This window comes from Heteronotia binoei, chromosome 5 (assembly GCF_032191835.1).
Source record: "Heteronotia binoei isolate CCM8104 ecotype False Entrance Well chromosome 5, APGP_CSIRO_Hbin_v1, whole genome shotgun sequence".
Classification (NCBI taxonomy): Eukaryota; Metazoa; Chordata; class Lepidosauria; order Squamata; family Gekkonidae; genus Heteronotia; species Heteronotia binoei.
Window position 1 is genome coordinate 114,877,080 of NC_083227.1, and position 21,222 is coordinate 114,898,301.

General features: G+C 42.4%; 1 protein-coding gene across 1 annotated transcript in view; it reads right to left on the bottom strand.

Moving 5' to 3' along the window:
• Positions 1-4,645: 4,645 nt before the first annotated feature.
• CDHR2 (cadherin related family member 2) overlaps positions 4,646-21,222 on the bottom strand; it is a 44,516-nt gene continuing 27,939 nt past the window's right edge. The window contains exons 19-32 of the mRNA XM_060240192.1: positions 18,803-19,411; positions 16,662-16,733; positions 15,152-15,201; positions 14,890-15,041; positions 14,223-14,325; positions 11,911-11,999; positions 10,429-10,512; positions 9,809-9,886; positions 9,515-9,575; positions 8,631-8,755; positions 7,566-7,679; positions 6,843-6,923; positions 6,625-6,688; positions 4,646-5,186 (exon numbers count right to left, since the gene is read on the bottom strand). Coding sequence (XP_060096175.1) covers positions 5,019-5,186; positions 6,625-6,688; positions 6,843-6,923; positions 7,566-7,679; positions 8,631-8,755; positions 9,515-9,575; positions 9,809-9,886; positions 10,429-10,512; positions 11,911-11,999; positions 14,223-14,325; positions 14,890-15,041; positions 15,152-15,201; positions 16,662-16,733; positions 18,803-19,411 — 1,850 coding nt within the window. The 3' untranslated portion in view covers positions 4,646-5,018. The remainder of the gene's footprint in view (positions 5,187-6,624; positions 6,689-6,842; positions 6,924-7,565; positions 7,680-8,630; positions 8,756-9,514; positions 9,576-9,808; positions 9,887-10,428; positions 10,513-11,910; positions 12,000-14,222; positions 14,326-14,889; positions 15,042-15,151; positions 15,202-16,661; positions 16,734-18,802; positions 19,412-21,222) is intronic.

The following is a 21,222-nucleotide window of genomic DNA, read 5'->3' on the forward strand; positions in this document are numbered from 1 at the left end:
AGTGTCAGAACGTGATGTATAGAGATCTGCGCCCAAATCTTCACTGATGGACAGCATTATTCCAATGTGTGATGCTGAGGATATAACAACTACGTACCCCTCTCCCTGAGTGCCTCCCTTTTCCTGACCCACAGAATTGCTGAGGGCCCTTCCCATTCCTTGTCCTGCCTAGTGTGCTGTTTTCAGTATGGTGTTCACGTGCCATATGGATCTGTAATACCAAGCAATGATGAGCTGTTAATAGTGACTTTGCCTTTGGTTCCCTTTTCCCTCTTCTTTGTTTCTTTAGGGTACAATCTTGTAAACTTGGCTGTTGGATAATAAAATCTTCTCCAAAAAAACCTGCTGCTCAAAAGGGCTTCCTTTCTTCGTATTCGTTAAGGGCTTGGGAAGAGAGAGCTGGCAATTTTCCTTTCTTGGGATGAAATCAGCTTGGGATGGAGGGATGATGTACTGCAAGACAGCATGGGCTGAGCTTCCAAAAACAGAGATTTAGACAGATTCCAAGAAAGTCTGAGTTCAATGGCCCTGTTCTGGTTGGGGTTGCTAAATTTTCCATGAGGGAATGCTGTTGATCCTGCAGAACTGGAACAGAAATCAAGTGTTGCCAGACCCAAAACTCTTCAGACATTCTAGCTCTAAATGCTAAAATTATCTCCTTTGGCATTTCCAAGAGATGCAGATGATCTTTCTTTACAAATCTCTGAAGATGGAGATTGCATACTTTTTTTTTTTGAGCTTACATTTTAGCAGTTATTCTTAAAGTTATCATGGGTTTCCCCCTGCTAAATCAGCTCTGCTGGACCTTTGTCCAGATTGCTTTTTGTTCAGAGACCAAAACCAAACTTCATAGTCCCTCTTTTTCTTTTCTTTCCTGGCAGCATTGTCAATGTCTACAACCTTGTTAGAACAACAGACTGGCAATGTCTCTTGCTCAGTCCTTCAAGACTACAAACACCATAGAGCAAGCTAGATAGCTAGGGCAATATCAGTCTCCTTCCTGTCTGCTCTGCTTTCACTCACCTTCTCTAACCAGTAGCATGTAATCTCAGGGAACTTCCTTCCTCTTTGTTCTCCTCCTTTTCCTTCTTACCTGCATGTATCAGGAGGAACAGCATGGTGTCTTTCTTCCTGATCTGAGCTAAGCAGATGGCCTACTATCAATCCAAAGCCATCCGTAGTTAGCTAGAATAGTCACTCTTTCTCTTCACTACACTTATATGTTATGTTTCTTTAATTAAATCCACCAGTATTGGTTTCTTAACTTAAAGCAAAGGCTTTTCTGTTCAATTTGTGAGATAGTGGTAACCGTTAGACTAGGACACGCTGCTGTGCTGAAGCTCAGAAAGAGCACTCTCCTCAGTGAAGGTAGGGACAGCTGCCTGACCAGCCCAGCCATCCTAAACCAGACCCAACAAACCTAATTTCACATCACATCTCACCAGTTATGTCTGTAATTTTTATGGATGGCGAGGATAATTAAGCTTTCTTTTATCCTGGCTAAATTTAAATTAATTTTAGGATAGTTGAACTCTAATGGCTTCTCACAAGTCAGAGGATAGGTATAGGGTGTTCCCCAAGTGAAAAGAGAATGACTGTTTATATCCATTTAAATGTGCATTGATTGTAGATGCATGCTGCTGAGAATTCCCAACTAGCTGCTTGAAGTCCACAGTCTTTTTCTTCAACTACCCTCTTACACAATGCAACATTTGTAAGTTCTGCAGAACTCATTGGGACTTATTTCTGAGTCTAATGTACATAGGATTGAAGTTTCACTTTATTTAAAAACAAACAAACGTCTGTGCCTCACTTTTGCCAATCTAAATTTAAACTCAAAGGCCATCAACCATGTGAGATTTAATCAACCCTTCCCAGCCCTGCCAACCACTGCTCTATTAAATACAGAGAGGAACAGAGCAGTGAGGCAGACATGTTTCAATAGAAGCTGCAGAAATGATGTATTTTGGAAATGTATTTGATAAATATGTATACCCTGCTTTTAACTGGATTGACTCCCAAAGTGGCTTACTGTTCAAGTCTTATTACATTTTTAAAATTAAAACCTGTTGCTAAGATTCACAGTTCCATTTTTCTTGTTGCTTTAAACAATGCAAAGAAGCATGGCCAAAGGTTGAAGCAGCTGCTGGCAAGACTCTAAGAAACTTCCTGTGTGATCTGATGCAGTGGCCACTCCAGCCCTGGCAATGAGCCTGGAATGCAATAAGTGCTTTGTAAGATTGTCAGTTGAGTTGGTTCACTCTGTCCCCTATCTTTCAGCTGCTGGTAGCTTCAATGGCTAGGCCTTATGATGTCCCAGTCCCTGTCTAATGATACAGCCTTCCCTCCTGGAAATGGACCCCAACCTGAGCAGCACAGATGGCCTTCTTCAGGAAGGATCCAGTAGCAGTTAAAGCCAATAAGAGATGTGATGAAGGATAAAAGTCTGCTGGTATAGCTGAATTATTAGCTCATCACCTGGCAGCTTAGATTATTATAAAAGCTCAGGAAACTCTACTTTCTACTTCTCGGGGTAACTTTCTTCAGCATTGAATTGCTGCTTCCTATTGCAGAAAATACGATTAAGGTGTATTTGGAGAATACTCTAACTACCTCATTGACTGGCTATTTTGAGGATGCGCTTGATTTAGATTAATGGGAACCAATTCATATTTCATAACAAAGGATCAACAATGGGTTTGGAAGCCTTTGTACAATGTGATTCTACAGTTGTCATACACACAGCTCAGGTGTCCATTAAGCAAACAATACATGAGATTGGCATATCAAGGTGTGAGGTGATGCAGGTGACAGATACTAGGCACATGCCTGCCTCTAAGCCTGCACTGATTGATTTTGTCACTTTGCAACCATTAATGTCATTGACTTCCGATACTGGACACGCACCTAGGGGAATTTATCTGCCTTTATCCCACATGGAGTCACATGGTTATTTGTGGAGATACATCTTCCTTGCAACAGCAAAGGCATGGTATCTTGGGCTGCAGTTCTTTCCACTGTATACTTCTCTCATACCCCAATAGTCTATCAAAGACACAGCAGGTAACCAGCATAGCAAGTTCATGTTGGCTGGTATGATGCCCGCATCCATTACCCTCCATTAGAGGCAAGATTTTACCTTCATTTTCTTTCCCTTTTGTGACTGAGCTGCCCTAGTTGTCTGTTTTCTTCTTTCCTGAAGAATTCTGGCTGTTCCACCTTTTCACAGTATAATATTTTGGCTGTTTGCTCAGCCCAGGAACCTGAGGTAAGGAATGGGAGCCACTTTTAACTCAATACAACTTAAATGGCACTCAAGAAGTTTTTATATTCCAAAATATTTTATTCAACATAGAGGAAGAAAGCCAGGTGAAATCAGGGGTAAAATTTCTTGATAATTCAATATAGATAACTGGGGCAAAATCAGTACATGCACAGACTAGTTCTTGTATTTCGGGTTAATGAGAGTTTCTTAAACTATTCACAGTTACTGAAAATACATTGAGAGGCTTCCCCACCACCCCATTTTTCCAAACACTCTAGTACACTTTCTTTGAGTATTCATTAACTGTTTTGGTTTCCAGAAGGCTGGTATACTTTCCAATACTCCAATCCTTGAAGCACCAGTTTTAACTGACTTTTAAGGTCTCTACAGGCAGTTTCTAACCACACCAGACCAGGGATCTCTGCACTCTTCAGAGCTAACACCTTGTTTAAACTGTGTAGGAAATTTTCTTCTCTCTCTAGAAGATCTATCCCCTTTCCTTGGCCTGCATGGTTGTCTCCATCTAACTACCCACTGGTTCTTGCCAACTCTCCTCAGATCTCCTGCCTGTGTTAAACTGCTCTTAGTCTGGGCTGAATTCTGAATGAATTCTGCTCCTCAGCATTCAGCTCTAAAGTCTCTCTCTGCTCAGCTGATGCTAACCAATTAAATTGCTTAGAGCAGTCTGTCAGTCAAGGCTCTGTTTCTGTGAAGCATTAACCCTTCACAGTCCTTCAGCTGTTTGTACAACACTTTGAAGCTTTTAAAATGCAGTCTGTCACAGCTTGTACCTGGGAAAAACATTCCCTAGGGCAATAATACAGGCCTGTGCCTACGATAGATTTTATCCAAGTCCAGAGAAAATATTTTAATTATCATCCTAGAAAAAAAATACATGAACCAAAATCAAGGGAGTGACCACTATGAATCACTGTGTGCTGGGGGAACTGAATGTGCCTACCCAACCAACACTGCCACATGGTTAACTTAATAAGGCACAGAGGTTGCTGCCCTGGGCAGAGGGTATTATTTGGCAGTGGTGACTTAAAGTGGGACAAGGCTAAACAGAGCAGATTCTATGAGCTTTGTTCTGGATCCTCATTGCCTGTCCCATCTTCTCTGGGAGTAAATTTTGGGGAAGGGAGCTTTATTTCCTGCCTTTTAAACCCTGCTTAGGCCGGGAAGCATTTGAACCTTTAACTTTTTCCACTATGATTTATCATTCTAGCTTGAGCCAGATTGGTCTTGCTTAGGATACAGGCCCTGTAGAATTAATGCAGGCAATCACAAGCTATGGGCAAAGAATTCCACATGCCTCTGTTATTTGAATTGTTGTTACTGAAGTTGCTGTTGAACAAAGTTTGAGTCCAGTGGTTCCTTTAAGACCAACAACGTTTTATTTAAGATATAAGCTTTTGTATGCATACACTTTTCTTCAGAATCAATGCAATGGAAATTATCAGTCCGTACATATATGCTGAGGGTGAGCAGTAAATTAGCATGCAGCATAATTAAGATGTCTAACAGCTTCAAGGACCAAACAGGAATAACAAGGTTAGTTTATTTGGTTGCCATTTGTTTGGGTTTAATTCTGGGGGGAAATATAGTGAAGGAAATAAATATGTCAAAATTGGAGATTGATGGGCAGATGTATCCTTAATTGTGGACTGCGACTTCAGCTGAAGTAGCTGGTTACTGCACAGGTTGCAAATTGCTCTTTTCTCTCCTCGCTAGGGCTGGAGGAGGGGTTAAGTCATAGATCTGTAGTGTCCAAAGCAGGGTTGTCAAAACTTAAACACTTCTGACTGGGGAGTTCCAGTTGCTGTGGCTGGTCATCTAAATCATGGAAGTGGCTTTCCAGGGCAGCTTTCAAAGGCTCCTCCCAGCCATTTTCTCGCCATCGAGCTTCTGCTCTGCCCAGCTAGGAAAAGAGACACAATATTTATAATATTATACCTCTATCTAGCATCTGCTACATATCATCATAGCCCCTTGGATGGTATCTCCAAGAGCCACGATATGGACCATCTGGTCCTGTCCACACACATACCAGCAGAATCCAAATATCTGCATGCAGGAGCAGAAGAACAGGTTTAGTTGGACAGTTCAGTAGGGGACTGAAAGAAGGAGAGTAGTGTGATGGTTTAATTTGCACATCCTGTTAACTGTGGCAATTTGTCAGGGAGTTCAGGAACCTAATTTTTCAGCCTCCAGGTAGCTAACCTTTTTCAGCTCAACAGATCAATGTGGGTTTTTCCAAGCCGTTGGTTGTAAGAGATCACTAGTCCTTTGTAACCTTTGTAGAAAGCCAAGTACAATGCAGTAAACTTTAGCTGAGTAGTGCAGAGGCCACTTGCTGTGTGCATACATGATGGTTTGTGATGCCTCTTTCTGTACCCCCTTTACTTGCAGTGGATTGGGAAACTGGGGTGGGGGTGGGGGTCTGATAACAGATACGCTGCAAGGTCAGACACCCTAGTGAGAGCATGGGGGACTGTCTGAGAGTGTGAACATAACCCACTTCTAGTGAAGCATTTGCACCTATCTGACTTGGACTTTTATCATGACTAATAATGCTGAAGGTATGTCCTGGGGGGTGGTCTTTATTAGGACATACTGGCCAATAGTACTCCAGGTAAGAAGCCAAAGGATCTCTGACAAGAAGGAGGGAAGAGAGGCCCTGCCTCTCAGATACAAAAGACAGGGCTGAAGGGAATGCTTTCTTTGGGCTCCTAGCTGCCAGTACCTACCAGGTCAGACTTAGAACCATTAACCCATTTATCATTTCAGATGAGGGCAGATGGGAGCGCTGTTAATTGCTCAGCAGCATTGCAACAGAACTGTGATGCAGCTATTGGTGCTGCACCTCTCCATAGGACTACCCAGATTAAACTCCACTCCCTTTTCCCCATAATTCATGGAAAGGGATAAGAGAGCCGCACACAAATAGAGGTTCAGCTTCCTTATGCATCCTAGATCATTCTCACACACAGTCCATGTGACCAAATTATTCCCTAATGATTCCCTCCCTAGGTGTAATGCAATTGGAAAACAAAATCTATAGGAATCTTGACTTTCCCTAATGAACTAATATTAACAAGGCTGTCCTCAGTGGCTGTCCATTTACTTCTCTTTTTTTATTCTTCCTGTTTCGTGGCACAGCAGAGAATCTCACAGCCTCATGACACCCAAATTCCTATCAAGAAAGGTATACCCTCCCTCTCAGTTTTCAGGCACAGAAATGTCTATTCGCAGGTCTAGGTCCTGATCAAATATTACTACTGCTGCTATGCTGCTATTATTAAATGGCAGGAATATACGTAGGCCAGAAGAAAGAAATAATGCTAAGGTGTGCTCACCTTTATAGGAGTGTCTGAACTGCTCATTGGAGCATCAACTGTGTTCTCATCTAGGGAGTTCAGGCTGTAACAAAAAAAAAAATCAGCTTGAATGATCTTGAAGAACTTGAAGTGCAGATTCCAGCAGATTTGGGGGCTTTGAAACAAGGCGTTTGGAAAGAAACTAGCTTAGTCACAGTCCTACAGAGGAGCTTAAAAATTAAGGTTTATGGTGATACCTGACTGCATCATAGCTGGTGGTGTCCTCAAAGTCCAGGGGTGCAGAGGGGTCCAAGGAGAAACCAAGCACGGGGTTAGCCCTGGGAAGAATGGCCCACAAGTGAGTATTCTTAGCAGCTGAAGATTCAGACTATATCATGCATTAAAACAGCTAGGACATAAAACCACAGTATGACATCTGACAACCACCACTTACAGTAAGTGCAACAGATGCATATACAATTCATTGTTGATCACAACTGAACTGAAGGCACTCAGCACACCAACAGCTTTCTAGTGTTGCACAAGACCTATCACCTCTAGCCAAGGCAACCAGCAGTTTCCATTTTAATTTTTCCCAGCCTGCTTTGTACAGGAGGGCTAGAAACTACAACGAAACAAATTTAATGATGCTTCACTAGAGCTGCCTAATGGTCTACTCATCTCTTGGACATCAGATCATATTCCTCCCATTGCAGTGCTGCAAATTCCAGTCACATCAGCCTATCACCAGATTTGTCTGAAGATACTGGGAGTATTTTCATGCATCACAAATTCAGCTTTGCACCTTGGATTTTGGAAGACAGATTCAGCAATGGGCAAGGTGGCTAGCAGGAGCTGAGATTTCTTCCAGATTTTGTTTCTCTGGAGCTCAATGCAAGTTACATCCTATTAAGTCTTGAATTAATTCCACTTTTCAGCCCTGCAAGCCTTTCTTCCCTTATTTGCCCCTCCATGCATACCCTTCTGTGTTGTATTTGTTGGTCCCAGGAATAGCAGGTCCCTGCTGTTGTGCACTCTCTGAGAAATTTGAAGCCACCTTAAGGGCTTTGAGGGCCTTCAGCTTTCTCACATAGCTGCAAAAAGAAAAAGGCAAGAGAAAAAATGGGGAACAGTCCAGGGGAAATGCTGTCCTATGAGAATGCCACGTAGTCAGCTGCCCATGGAATGGAGTCCTTAATTGCAGAAAGTTGATACTTCATGATGGATGCAGGCATAGTAGCTTTAAAAGTGTAAATTCCAGCAGGGTAGTGGTATTGTTCTATTAGAGCAGAAACACTTAAAGACTTACACATTTATTGTGTTGGTAGACTCAAGCAATGTTGGTGGGCTCAAGCAGTTCTCATGAAGTAGTTTCTGGTCTATGAAGACTTATGGCACCATAAATCTGATTAGTCTTGAAGGTGCCACAAGTTGTCTTTTTGTTTTTAAATTTTATTTATTTATTTAATTCATTTTCACTCCACCTTACTCCACAGTGGGACACAAGGTGACTTACATTGTTTGCCTCATTTCCATTTTATCCTCACAACAACTCTTGAGGGAGGTTAGGCTGAGAGAATGTGAGTGGCCCAAGAACACTACAGCACAATGGCTCTCCTTTTGATACATTTGATGCAGTGCAACAGAAGAAGAAGATATTGGATTTATATCCCGCCCTCCACTCCGAAGAGTCTCAGAGTGGCTCACAATCTCCTTTACCTTCCTCCCCCACAAGAGACACCCTGTGAGGTGGGTGGGGCTGGAGAGGGCTCTCACAGCAGCTGCCCTTTCAAGGACAACCTCTGCCAGAGCTCTGGCTGACCCAAGGCCATGCTAGCAGCTGCAAGTGGAGGAGTGGGGAATCAAACCCGGTTCTCCCAGATAAGAGACCGCACACTTAACCACTACACCAAACTTGCTCTCCAGAACAGAAAAGCTAGGGAACATGGACACAAAACAGCATTGGACTGAGTGCAGTTAATTAACTCATGGAAGATGTGGATTACACTGAAAGCTTGGGTAGAGATAGGATAGGAACTTAGTACCTTTTCCTGATGCTCATCACAGTTATGATCATGATGAGGAGGATAAGCAATACTGCCCCAGCCAGGCCCCCAATGATGCCAATCAACTCCTTATTCGTGTTGGGTTCTGCCACATCCGCAGGGCCCTGGGATATATACAACTGTGTCACTCTGCCGGCTTAGCAAGTACTCATGTCTACATTATGCCACAGGTATAGCTCAGGTATGTACAAGCCCCTCCCCTATATCACTCTCAGATGCAGCACAACATTAATTTCTAGGATGACTTTCAGACACAATGTCCATTTCTACCCAAGTAATGGCTTCATCTGAATGGTTCTCCCTTAATTACCTGAATGGTTCTCTTCCCACACGTTCCCCAGAGAGTACTGAGGTCTGGGACCCAAAATCTTCTCACCATCCCCGGGCCCAAGAAAGTGCGTCTCAAGACAACTAGAGACAGCGCCTTTTCCACAATGGCCGCTATGTGGTGGAACCAGCTACCGGAAGAGGTGAGGGCCCTGCGGGATCTTACTCAGTTCCGCAGGGCCTGTAAGACGACCCTCTTCCAGTTAGCCTACGCCTGACTGGATAAATGTAGCTTCCTAGATTTTTGTGATTATACTGTATAGCTTCAATGTATAAATTTTAAGGTTTTTAGGTTTTTAAATGCTTGATTTTAAATGTAATAACTTTGTTCCGGTTTTATTGTTTGTTGTAAGCCGCCCTGAGCCACTTCTGGGAAGGGCGGGATATAAGTTACGGAATAAATAAAATAAATAAATACATTATTTATCTTATTCAGCCTAAAATGAACCTGTTCCAATAGATTCTCCTTATTTCAGAGATTCTCCAGAGCTACTGCTCTGTGTGGGAACATTAGTAGGAACTGGCTGTTTACTTACAATCATAGACAGACCCAGATCGAGCAGCTTTGCCAGGGCCTCAGTGTTGCTCTGGATGAGCCTGCAGAGAAGACAGTTAGGAGATTAGCTGGAAGTGCCTCTCATGAGTTCCTCTGGGTCTTTCCCTGCCTTGCCATGCAACCTTCTGCCCTGGCCCCTCTCTCAGACTCTTCCACTTGCTTCTGATTCCTCTCCCCAACTTCTGGCCTCTCTGCTCCCTGGATTCACAGAAGCATCCTGGACGTTGCCTGAGTCCCTCTCTGCCCATCAACCTCATAGCAATCTCTCACTCACATGGTGACAGTTTCAGACATCAGAGCTGTGCCATTGCTGTAGACAAAGTAGGCCTCCATCAGCATCTTCCCCTTGGCACTACAGGAAAAGAGATAATGATGTATGAGACAAACATGCTGAGGGCATCAGGATGTGCAGCCTCCCAGGCCTTTTGGAGATTGACAAGCCAACAGCCAGCAAGTGATTTGACCATCCAGCTGGTGACCATTCTGTACAAGCATGGCCAAGTCCTTATGAATCAGCATTACAGAGAAAGCTTGCTCAGTATTGATAAATTATGTTGTGTTTATAATTTTATCACACCGTTTTTACCTGTAAGCTGCCTCAAGCAGATGTCTGGAGAGGCAGTGTATACTTTTTCCAATAAATAAAGAGTGACAATAAACATTCAGCTTCACAAACATCAGCCACATGGAAACTCTGTATTCATTCCCACTGAAATATTCTTTTAACAATCTCTCTTCATTCACACCACAAGCCACATACAATTATTTTGCCATCTGTAGCAGCAACAGCCATCACAGCTTATACACCTCAATTCCCCATATATCTATGCTCTTCAAGCTGTCCTCCTTTGCCTGAGCTAACCCATTCCTGTCACTTCCCATTAACTTAGTCACCTGTTAGATTTGGAGGCTGATGAGTTCTCTAAAGACTTAATTGTTGCCACGTAGATTGTTGACTTGGTGGCCATGGTCAGAGCCCTGGAAACAGCATAGGAAAAGGAGACAAGCTGTCATTATGACTGTGAGATCAACACTCCCACAACACCCAAATTTATGTTCCCATCATTATATGCCACTATTATCTTCAGCACAGCAAAGACTCAACATTTCTCCTGATCTGAAGATGGTGTTAGGGGGAATGTTGGGATATCAATATTGCAGAGCTTACAGAAAGCATCCAATCAAATGTGGGCAGCAGTCTTTAGCAGCCAGAAGTTAAAAACTAATACCATCCATGTTCCAAGGGAGCAAGCAAGAGAGAGAGAGATATTTCTAATATGCATTCAGTCAATTTTTTAATATATTTCAATTATCTGTAATGGGTTGATCTACAGAAGAAGCCATTTATGCTTGCAAATTTGGTTTCTTGAGAGATTTTGAGGCATGCTCTGTTTTAAAACAGAGTCCAGTAGACCATCTGCTAGGCATGCAAAAGACCCCGTTTCAGTCCCTGACACCTCTAGTTAAAAGGTTCAGGTAGTTTGAAATATGTCTTTTTGAGACTCTGGATGGTGAGAAATCCAAGATCAGCATCTTCTGGAGGATCAAAAAAATTAGATCAAAGTCTAACTGGAAGTGGAGAAAAAGGAGCTGAATTGGATTGTGGAAACATTGCTAGAGTTGGGGGTGATGGTGTTCAATCCTTTTCCCCTGTGTAATTTTAGATTTAAATTGCCTCTCAAAGCTCCACAAGTGAAAGCATACAGTTACCAGGCAGAACATCCTGTATCTGAAGCATCCTTGAGAGATGCTTAGCCTGTTGTATTTGAGAACTTCCACCAAGACAGACCCTGTAGGTTCCCTTAGTAGCACATTCCCTTGATGAGTTATTATTTATGAGATCAGCCTGGAAAAGTCCCCGGGCAGTTGAAAAACCCATAAGAAGAATTGTTCATCTGAATTGGAAAATAATCTACAATTCTGTACCAAAGAAAGGCAAATACATTGCCCAGAGTAACTTATGCAAAGAAACCCACTTTTTTCGCAAGATATTCTGATTGCAGCATGCAAATTTTTATAGAATCTGGAATATATCATTAAAAGACTGTAGAGTCAGACAGAAGGCATGCTGGGTATGCCCTGTCCAACATGACTGGCCTTCTTTCACGATGATTTAGTAGCCACTTTGTCTGCACTGTAAAATTTTCTCCAGAGTTGTGAGGATAAAAGCTGTCCTTTTAAACAACAAATGAATTCCCTCCCTGCAATTTCTGTATTTCAAACTTGACATAGGAAATACACAAAATTATACACTGGCAAGTGGCAACCCAGCCAAGGTCTCTGGCAGCCTGGTCTCTCCATGACCTTTGCCACTTGTCCTGCAAATACATCTCTCCCTAAATTCAGCCACTAGATGAGAGGAAAAGGATGCCATACACTTTGATTTCGTCTAAGCTGGCTTGCACTTCCTGCAAGACTTTGTCAAATTTCAGCCCAACTCGGTAGCTCTTGTCTACAGTGAAGATCTGTTGAAAAAGAGAGACCATTCAACAGAGGTTCAGTTCCAAGACAAATATTAACAGCACTAGAACAGAGCCTAATTCTAAGGAATAGATGACAGTTAAAATGGTCATAATCATGCATAAAATAACTGCATTATTATGGCAATTTACTTCCAGCTCTGTAATGCCTTTGCTCAGCTTTCATGGCTGCAACAACGTAAAAAAAAGCATAACAGGTTATCTGGGTTTTTTTAAAAAAATTACTTTTTTCCACAGCACAGACTGAATTTAAGCAACCTAGTATGGCATCAAGGAATTTGTGACTTGGTTCAAAACAAGAGAATACAATATATAACATGAAACATCCCGAAAGAGGTTGCTTCCACATGGAGATGATTCCTGGTACAGTTCTGGTTGTTGCTGTGAATGCAGAGGAATCTGCAGTGGCAACAGAGCATTCCCACACTTCCCTTGCGTTAGCTTCCTAGCCACTATTGTCTAGAAGTTCCTGATTTTTGGGGGGGAGGGGGAGGAGTGGTATGGGAGGGAATACTTATAATGCTATAACAATATATTGCCACAATCTACTAGAACATAGCTTTCTTTCTTTTTAAAGCAGGTCACTAGCCCTTTCCATTGCAGAGTTATAGGGAGAAAAGTGCAGCCTAAATATTTCCCTTTGTGGAGAAATGCCTTCCACCTTGAATTCACTTCAGTATTTCAATAGTTGGAGCTGCACTCCATACATTCATCAAAAGCTTCAATGTTAATAAAAGACTGATAAAAGGAAAACTACAGGAGATCTTTTATTTCAAACGCAAGAGGGGATGGACTTGCAAAAGGAGATTACAAATTCTCTGGACACACCAGAAAACCTCCCCCCTCCCCCTCCTGCTTGTCTCTCACTGGAACATCTTCAACTTGCCAAGCTGTAAAAGAATAGCTTTTACACTGGGACTCCATCTTGACCATGGGACAAGAACCCCTGAACCAGAGAAAAGAGGTAACTGAGGACTTTTCAACTGCTGTACCCTCAAGTGTTAATAGCCTATCCTAGCTATAACATTTGTTATGTCTACAGCTAGAGCTACAAGACCTGTGTGTTTTCACCCTTTCTTCATTGCTCAGTCTGAAGCCTGTAGAGATTGTGTGTGTGATTTTATTTAGTTTATTCAATTTTCTTCTGTTTGAATGCTCAAAGCCTGATCTCTGTGCCTGCACCATGTCTGATTCACTCACACTTCCAAAGTGTGGTAAAGGAGACAGGCTGCATGTGAGTGTGCCATTCTTAAAGTCTGAAATTGAAAAAGCACAATAGATCATCATTGCATTAGGTAGTACAAGCTAAATTTCTGTTTCTGTTTTTGAATTAATTGGTTTTATTGATTGATCTATGTATTTTTATGCATTGCTGTATATTGCCTAGAGCCTGGCTTTGGCCAGGATGGGGTGATTCATCAAGCCATAATAAATTATGATGATGATGGAAGAGTGGTAGTGTAGTAAAAAAAATGCTAGAAATACTAATCCTTCTAGCAGGAGATGTTAGTTAAGTTTACTTGGTGGCAGAGGGTAATGCCCAGAGAGAAACTGGGAGGAGTTAGGGAAGAAGGAAAGTGCATTCCTGGCTGGAGACCCAGGATATCTGCTGGACAGAACTTTCCCAGCTCCTGGACCCTGAGCGAATGGGGCTTCTGAGTACATTGCCTTACATCCCATATAACTCCACAACAAAAAGGACTAGAAATTTGCCTTTGAAAGAAGAGGGAGGGAGGGAGGGAGTAGATAGTGGCAAAATATCACTATAATGTTGTAACACTATAGCAACCTACCAATTCTGTGTTTGTTTGTTTCTTTAAAAAAGCTAGACAAGCTGTCCAGTGTATATATGCATGGCTAAGGAGATGGAGATGAAAACAGTACCATTGTAGGCACGCCTTGCAAAACTTTCTCATCCACATGGTGTCCAAAGGTGATCTTTCAAAAATAAAAAAATAGATTGCAGCAAGGATTGGCACAAGGACTGGGACTGGGAAAGACTGCAGCAAATGGGGGGAGGGGGACAAAAGCAGGACAAATAGAGAAGGACATAATGTGAATGTTCCCGCAAAACAATATTCCTGCAAGGAAGCCAAGGTGGAACTAAACATCCATATGGAAACAGTTGAAGAAAACAGAGTTCTTAATGGTAAGTCACATGTAGATGTGTGCTGGGAGGAAGCTGGTTAAACAGGAAAGCAGTCTTACATCCAGTAAGGTTGAAGAGCTCAGTGGAGGTATCCCACCATCTTTGGCTTCTACCTTCAGCTGGTACTGGCCTTTTAATGAGCTGTCAAGGTTGCTTGCAACTCTATGAGAACAACAAAGGTGTTAGCAAGATGGGTAACAAAGACTGTGGATCTTCAGCTGATGTATTGACTTGCCTTCATCTCCTCCTAGCAGAGCCCTTGCAGAACTGGCTGTTATTACCTTGCTCCAAACCTGAGGATGGTTCACAAATATCCACCTATTGCCTTGGGATCGCTACAGAAGTGCCAGAAGTTGTTCCCATGGGTATTTTTTTTTTTGTTAATGCCTTGCCCATATAATTGGAGGACCTCTATGAGATCCAGGATCAGTAGCCTTACTGAACACTTTGTACTCCAGCTAGAAGAGCCAAGCAGTTTGTAGTGCTAATCTTTCTGCTGTTGCCTATGCTTTCTAGAATGGATGCTGGGAACATAACACCATTGTCACATTCAGGTATTATTAGAATTGTCTTCAATGCCAAACGACTTGCAAATACTTCACCTTCCCATTGTTTTCTATTTCTTCTGGACCACCTTCCCCCTTTTCAACACTTTCCCTTTCAGAATTGCCCAGTTAATGATCACCAGTGTGACTGGCACAAAACTTCAAAGATGAAATCACTTACTGAATGCTCCCAACATAGAGGTCCTTTTCTGCCAGTGTTACCACCTTGAAAAGATTTTCAAAATCTTGGTCAGGCCCACTGTCTGTGATGAAAACTACACTGGAAATGGCAAATGTGATTATTCTGTTCTCCCCTGAATCAGCATCTCTAGCCTAGGAATAGGAGGGAAAAAACTTAATAGCTTCCCAGCACCAGTGGACAATACCCACCACTGACAACTCCCACACATGCACGTAGAGCAATGAATGCCAAATTCTCTTACCCCAACTACAGCCACTTGCAGATCCACTACAGAGATCTCTGGAATGACCACTGAAACAAAACACCCAAGCAAATCAGATAATGTATGTACAAGAGCATGGCATGCTGGGAACTATCTCCTATGCCCTACATCTGACTGCATGTTACAAGGAGGCAGTTGGCATGTGCTCCTGAGCATGCACTTCTGTAACTTGACTCTTCAGGGGGCATTTCTTTGCCCTGGCTAGAAAATGTGAGATGCAAAGAGGACTGATTGCTCCTTTGCCCAACTGTTTGGTAGGAAAGAAGAGGAGATCAGGTATCCAATTAAGGCAAAAATGACCTTTGGACAGCAGGAAGAGTTCTCTGAGAATGGCAATCAGTTATGATTCATTAAAGATGCCCAGACTTTTTATTTAAGTATTCCCTTTTGTTTGGCTTGGGATGGAGCAAGGCTATATTCTTAATTTAAGAATCAAAAATTCTAGCCCATCTATTAGTTAATTTATTCTTAACAGGATATTTATTTATATATAGAAGTGTATATATATATATATATATATATATATATATATATATATATATATATATATGTGTGTGTGTGTGTGTGTGTGTGTGTGTGTGTGTGTGTGTGTGTGTGTACTTATTTATTTATTGGCGAACTGGACGTTATCCTAAATGCTAAATAAGATGTTTTACAAGGTTATATATCAGGGGTGGCCAAATGCGCTTAACTTAAAAGCCACATAGAATAAATGTCAGATGTTTGAAAGCCACAAAACATGAACCTCAGAAGTTTGAGAGCCACAAGACAGGAAGGAAAGGTAGAAAGAAAGCAAATAGACAGAGGAGGGAATCATAGAGTTGGAAGGGACCTCCCTTCATAGAGTTGGAAGGGACCTCCAGGGTCATCTAGTCCAAACCTCTGCACAATGCAGGAAACTCACAAATACCTCCCCCTAAATTCACAGGATCCTCTTTGCTGTCAGATGGCCATCTAGTCTCTGCTTAAAAAGGTGAAGGTAGAAAGAAAGCAACTTTAACTTTAAAGGCATTCTTCATGTCACAAGCTGGCTTGGCTTGGAAAAGTGATTTAAAGAGATAAATGCCTTTTCCAACTCTGCCAACTGGGCGGTGAGGGCTTTGAGAGCCACAGAATACATGTGAAAGAGTCGCATCTGGCTCCCAAGCCACAATTTGGCCACTCCTGTTATATATATATATTATAGCACTTTATGCACAGAAGAATTTTGTAATATGTGAAATTAATTTACTTGATACTACTTCATTCAACAAAGTTCTGTACAATTTGGAAATTTCAATAAACTGATTATATGCTTTAAAAAAAGGGTACACAGAAGAGAAAGGCCTAATGGGCAGCCTCAAAGAGTGAGCCCCTGCCCTTGAGAGAATTTCTGTCAGTAGTGGGCAAAGCTAAAGCCTTGACACAGTCTGCTTTGCTCTTCTTCCCTTCCACCTGTCCATTGGGGGTAGCAACTGCATATGTTGGTCACTGAACATGTTTCTCTCACCAAAAGTATTGGTAATAGGAAGGAACTCTGGAGGGTTGTCATTCACATCACCAATTATGATCCTCAAGGTCTCTGTTTTAAAAAAGAAAACAAAGCACAGAAGAGGAGTCATTGCTCTGCACCCTTTCCATATCCCCACACGGGTATAAGGCACAGCCCCAGTTCTATGCTCAATTAGTAAAGGTAAAGGTAAAGGTAGTCCCTTGTGCAAGCATCAGTCGTTTCCGACTCTGGGGTGATGTCACATTACGACGTTTTCACGTTTGCCATTGCCTTCCCCAGTCATCTACACTTTACCCCCAAGCAAGCTGGGTACTCATTTTACCACCTCAGAAGGATGGAAGGGTGATAATATCACACCCTCTGCATAGGCTTGTCCCCAGTCAATCCACAGCACAAACACATGGCTTCCTGAAATAGCTATCCGCATTCCTGTGCTCTTATTTTACTGTCTGAAGCGCTGACATTACCTTTTTTTTAGAGGATTTCCAGATGAAATGATGTTTAACCAGAATATCTGTGCTTTCCCCTACAGCCACTATTCTAAAGGCTGAAACCAGGTGTATAGCTGGCAGACCCTGATGTCTAGTTGGGTCACTGCCAAATCCCTAAAAATATAGGGAATTGCACTGGAAATTAAAAATGCAGCTTGATTGAGCAACAAGGGTGAGCTGAACCATTCATACACTCCCATCCACCCAGCATAGTTTTCTGTAGCCATTTTTCTCCCAGTAGGGCTCTGTGATGAGAAATTATTTCTGGAAGGGAGGTGGAAATATTAGCTAGGGAAGCTCCAGGTTGGGAGATTTGGGGGTGGAGCTTGGGGAAGGCAGGATTTGAGGAGGGAGCACAGTGGGGTATAGTGACTCTGCTCTCCAAAGCAGCCATTTTCTCCAGCAACACAACTGATATCTGTAGTCTGGGGGTCAGTTCAAATTCTGCGAGATCTTCAGGCCCCACCTGGAGGCTGGCAGCCCTACTTCCAACCATGTTCCGCTTTTAGTTTCATTCTCCCCAAACTCCTGTTTTGTAAAAATTCAGCAACAAGTGGATTCATGCGAGCTTCCTGCATTGTGCAGGGGGTTGGTCTAGATGACCCTGGAGGTCCCTTTCAACTCTATGATTCTATGCCACTGTGTCATACTTTCAAGGCAAGAGAGAAGCGAGGTGGTTTGCCGCTGCTTGCCTTGGCATTCTCCCCTCCAAGTGCTGACTCTTCTTAGCTTCTGAGATCTGACAAGATCAGGTTATACCATGCTATCTTCCCTCTCTATCAAATGCCTTGCTAAAATCCAAATAGGCAATATCCACATCATCTAACAATCTACCTAACCTGTCACCTGATCAAAAAAGGAAATGAGATTAGTCTGACAGGAACTATTAGAGACAAATCCATGATGACTACTTCTTATTACCCAGTTATCTTCTAGATGTTTACAAATAAGCCCTTTTAAAATCCTCTCCAAGATTTGGCCTGGGACACAGGTTAAACTGAATGGCCTATGGTTTCCTGGATCATCTGCCCTCCCCTTTTGAAAAATCAGGACAACATTTGCCCTTCTTCCATCACCATCCTTCAAAAGACCATGAAGATAATGTATAACAGCTCTGGCCAATTCCCCAGCTATTTCTTCAAGTACTCTCTGGCAGACACCATTTAGCCCAGGGAACTTTCATCCATCCAAACCATCCAGATATTTCTGAATGACCTATTTACTTTTATATCCACTTAAAAACCTGAATCCTGCCTAACACTGTTCCCAAGTGGGCCTCTACTCTCTTACAGAAAGAAGACTGAGGCAATATAGGCATTACATCTCTCTGCCATTGCTTTATCCTCCATCAGGTTTTCTCCATTTTCACGCAGTAATGAACTTATCATCTCCTTCTACTTCCATTTCTATCATAACTGAGCAGTTGGTAGCATGGCTTTCTTTTCTTTCTTTTTTTTAACCTTTTCCTTGTTCAAATTTTTCTTATTGTATAAGCATGGCTTTCTTAAACATCTCCTGCTGAGATAAAAGGTATGTCCAAGCAGTAGAAGGACGATAAGACACATGAAGGGGAAAATATGCAAGTCACAAAAGTTCTAGTTTCAGGAGGAGGTATACAGCCAAGCATTACCCATTCAGAACCCTTACCATTTCCACTATAGGGGTCCCCCACCTCAGTGAACTGATCCTTGACACGCAGTTTGAGTTCTACGAGGTTACAGGCCTCATAGTCTATCTCCAGAGAGTTTGCAACAAGAGAGCCATTGGGCTCCAAAAGGAACCAGTTTTGACACACATTGCCTACATTGGCTGAACTATTGAAACATGTGACGCCTAACTCCTGGAATACCAGCGAATGGTTAGTATCCACATCTGTGGCCTGCAGCATGGCAACCCACTCATGCAAGGTGAGATTCTCCAACACTCTGATGTCATTTGGTGGGGATGGCACAATGGCTGGGGGCTCATCATTGATATCTAGCACCTGCACCAGGGCAGTAGCAACGTCCACAGCTCCATCAAAGCCTGAATTCTCAGCCTGCACAGTCAGATTGAAGAACTTCTGCTGCATCTGGTCATAGTCAAGAGCAATGTCTGGGTCTAACCGCAAGTTCCCCAGGTACCGGCCAGCCTCCAGTCTTCTAGAGAGTATCAGGAAGTTGTTCGAGCCTGCGTTGCTTTCAATACGGAATGAGATGCGGTAGTTGATTTCAGTCTGGTCAGCATCAGTAGCTTCCACATTGCCCACAAAGATTCCTAGAGATGGAAAGTTGGAACAATCGTCAAAGTATTTCCTCATGGGTCTTGATAAGACAATTCATACCTATGCTTCCATTCATTAAAAACAAAATTCAGAAAAGCAATCAGTCACATGCTCCCTAGTTCTTGCCTGACCATGTTTCCCCTTGCCTGCAAGTCTCTTTCCATTTTGTGTTGTTTCAATCACATTGGTTTCCTATGTGTTCTTTGTGTTAGCCATGTGACCTAATAAGATGCTGTCCACAATGAGCTGCTTTAGAAATTATTTTAAATCAAAAGGCAGGTTATAAATATTTCAATTAAATTACTTCTAAGCGATAAGCAACCTAGGCCCAGCATTTCTGAGGGAACAGCTCTGCCTGAATGAGTCCTCTTGCTCCTTAAGATCCCAAGGAGCAGTTCAGTTCTGGATGCCATACATCAGGCAGTTAAATTCAATTAGGGCACAGAGAAAGGCCTTGACCATGGCGCCCCTGCCTTCATTAGAAAATTAAATCCTGCAAAATGTTGCTTTTCCAGAATGCTTTAAATTAAATTGTCAGGGTTACATGGTAAGCTTTTAGGTACTTCTTAGGCTGATTCCGCATTAGCCTTTGCTCTGGCTCCGGCACTGTGTTTCCCCCAGGGCAGATGTTGGTTTCCACATATCTTGACCCCGGGCGGCAGTTTGACCCACCTCCAAAGCGGTGTCGCCCCACATTTAGGAGATAGGCAAAATGCGAGAAGTTTATTTTTGATGCAGTTTCAGGGCTCGAAATTTATGTGCGGAACTCACGCCAATGCGCTGTCAAACTTCTCACAACAGTAGAACACACCCACATAACTCCATGCCCATGATTCCGCCCAGTTATTTCGTCATACTTCCTTAATTTTACTCCCTTTGAAAATTATCCAATATTTTCCTGAAATAGAAGAGTAATTTTTAAAACAAATTACAATTCGCGTTACAACGCGAAAAATATAAAATGATGTAACACAATTTTCTTTTACTTTTACATCCCTTGCTTCCACCCGCCCCCATTCTTTATGGTATTCCACGTGATTTTGATAATGTGTCATTGCATTGTGATTACTTTCTTCCCCCCTCCGATAAAAATCACTCCTGACTATTATAATTTTTTTTCAAATAAAATATTATAATTTTTTTTCAATGCAACTAAATAAATAGCGATGTTACACGAACTACTTTAAAGATGCGCGATTGCCATTTTTATCGATTCCCACCCCTCCTATGGCCGGGAACGGGAATTTGATTATGTTTATACGTTTATTTTTGATAGGTTGGGGAAACTTTCTCCCTTAACCCCTCTGCATAAATCTTCTCCCCCAACCACCTTCATGCATCTGTTTGTAATTTGTTATAGCTTTCAATAGAAAACTGTGTGCTTAACATTCTGCGTGTGTGGATAAAAATGGTGGATTGCCGACTCAGATTTCCCGGGGCTTAGATAACCTGCCAATGGCAGGGTGAAAGGAAAACATGTGACTCTGCCAGTATTATGCCTCTGGCATTACGTCGTAACGCAAACAAAAACGATCGCGTTGTAACGCGAACACGCATGCGTGTTAAAAAAAAAAGGGAAACATATGAGGGAGGGGGAAATTGCTACGATTGTGGGGGAAACTCCGGGAGCAACAGTAATGCGGAATCAGAACACACGGAACAGATTGGGAATTGAATCCGGGAGAAATCCTCCAGTGCGGAATCGGGAAATCACACCCGCATGGAACAACCTCGGAGCGAAAGGGAGGCAAACGCCAAATGCGGAATCAGCCTTAGTTTTACTGGAACTTTTGACAATCAATTG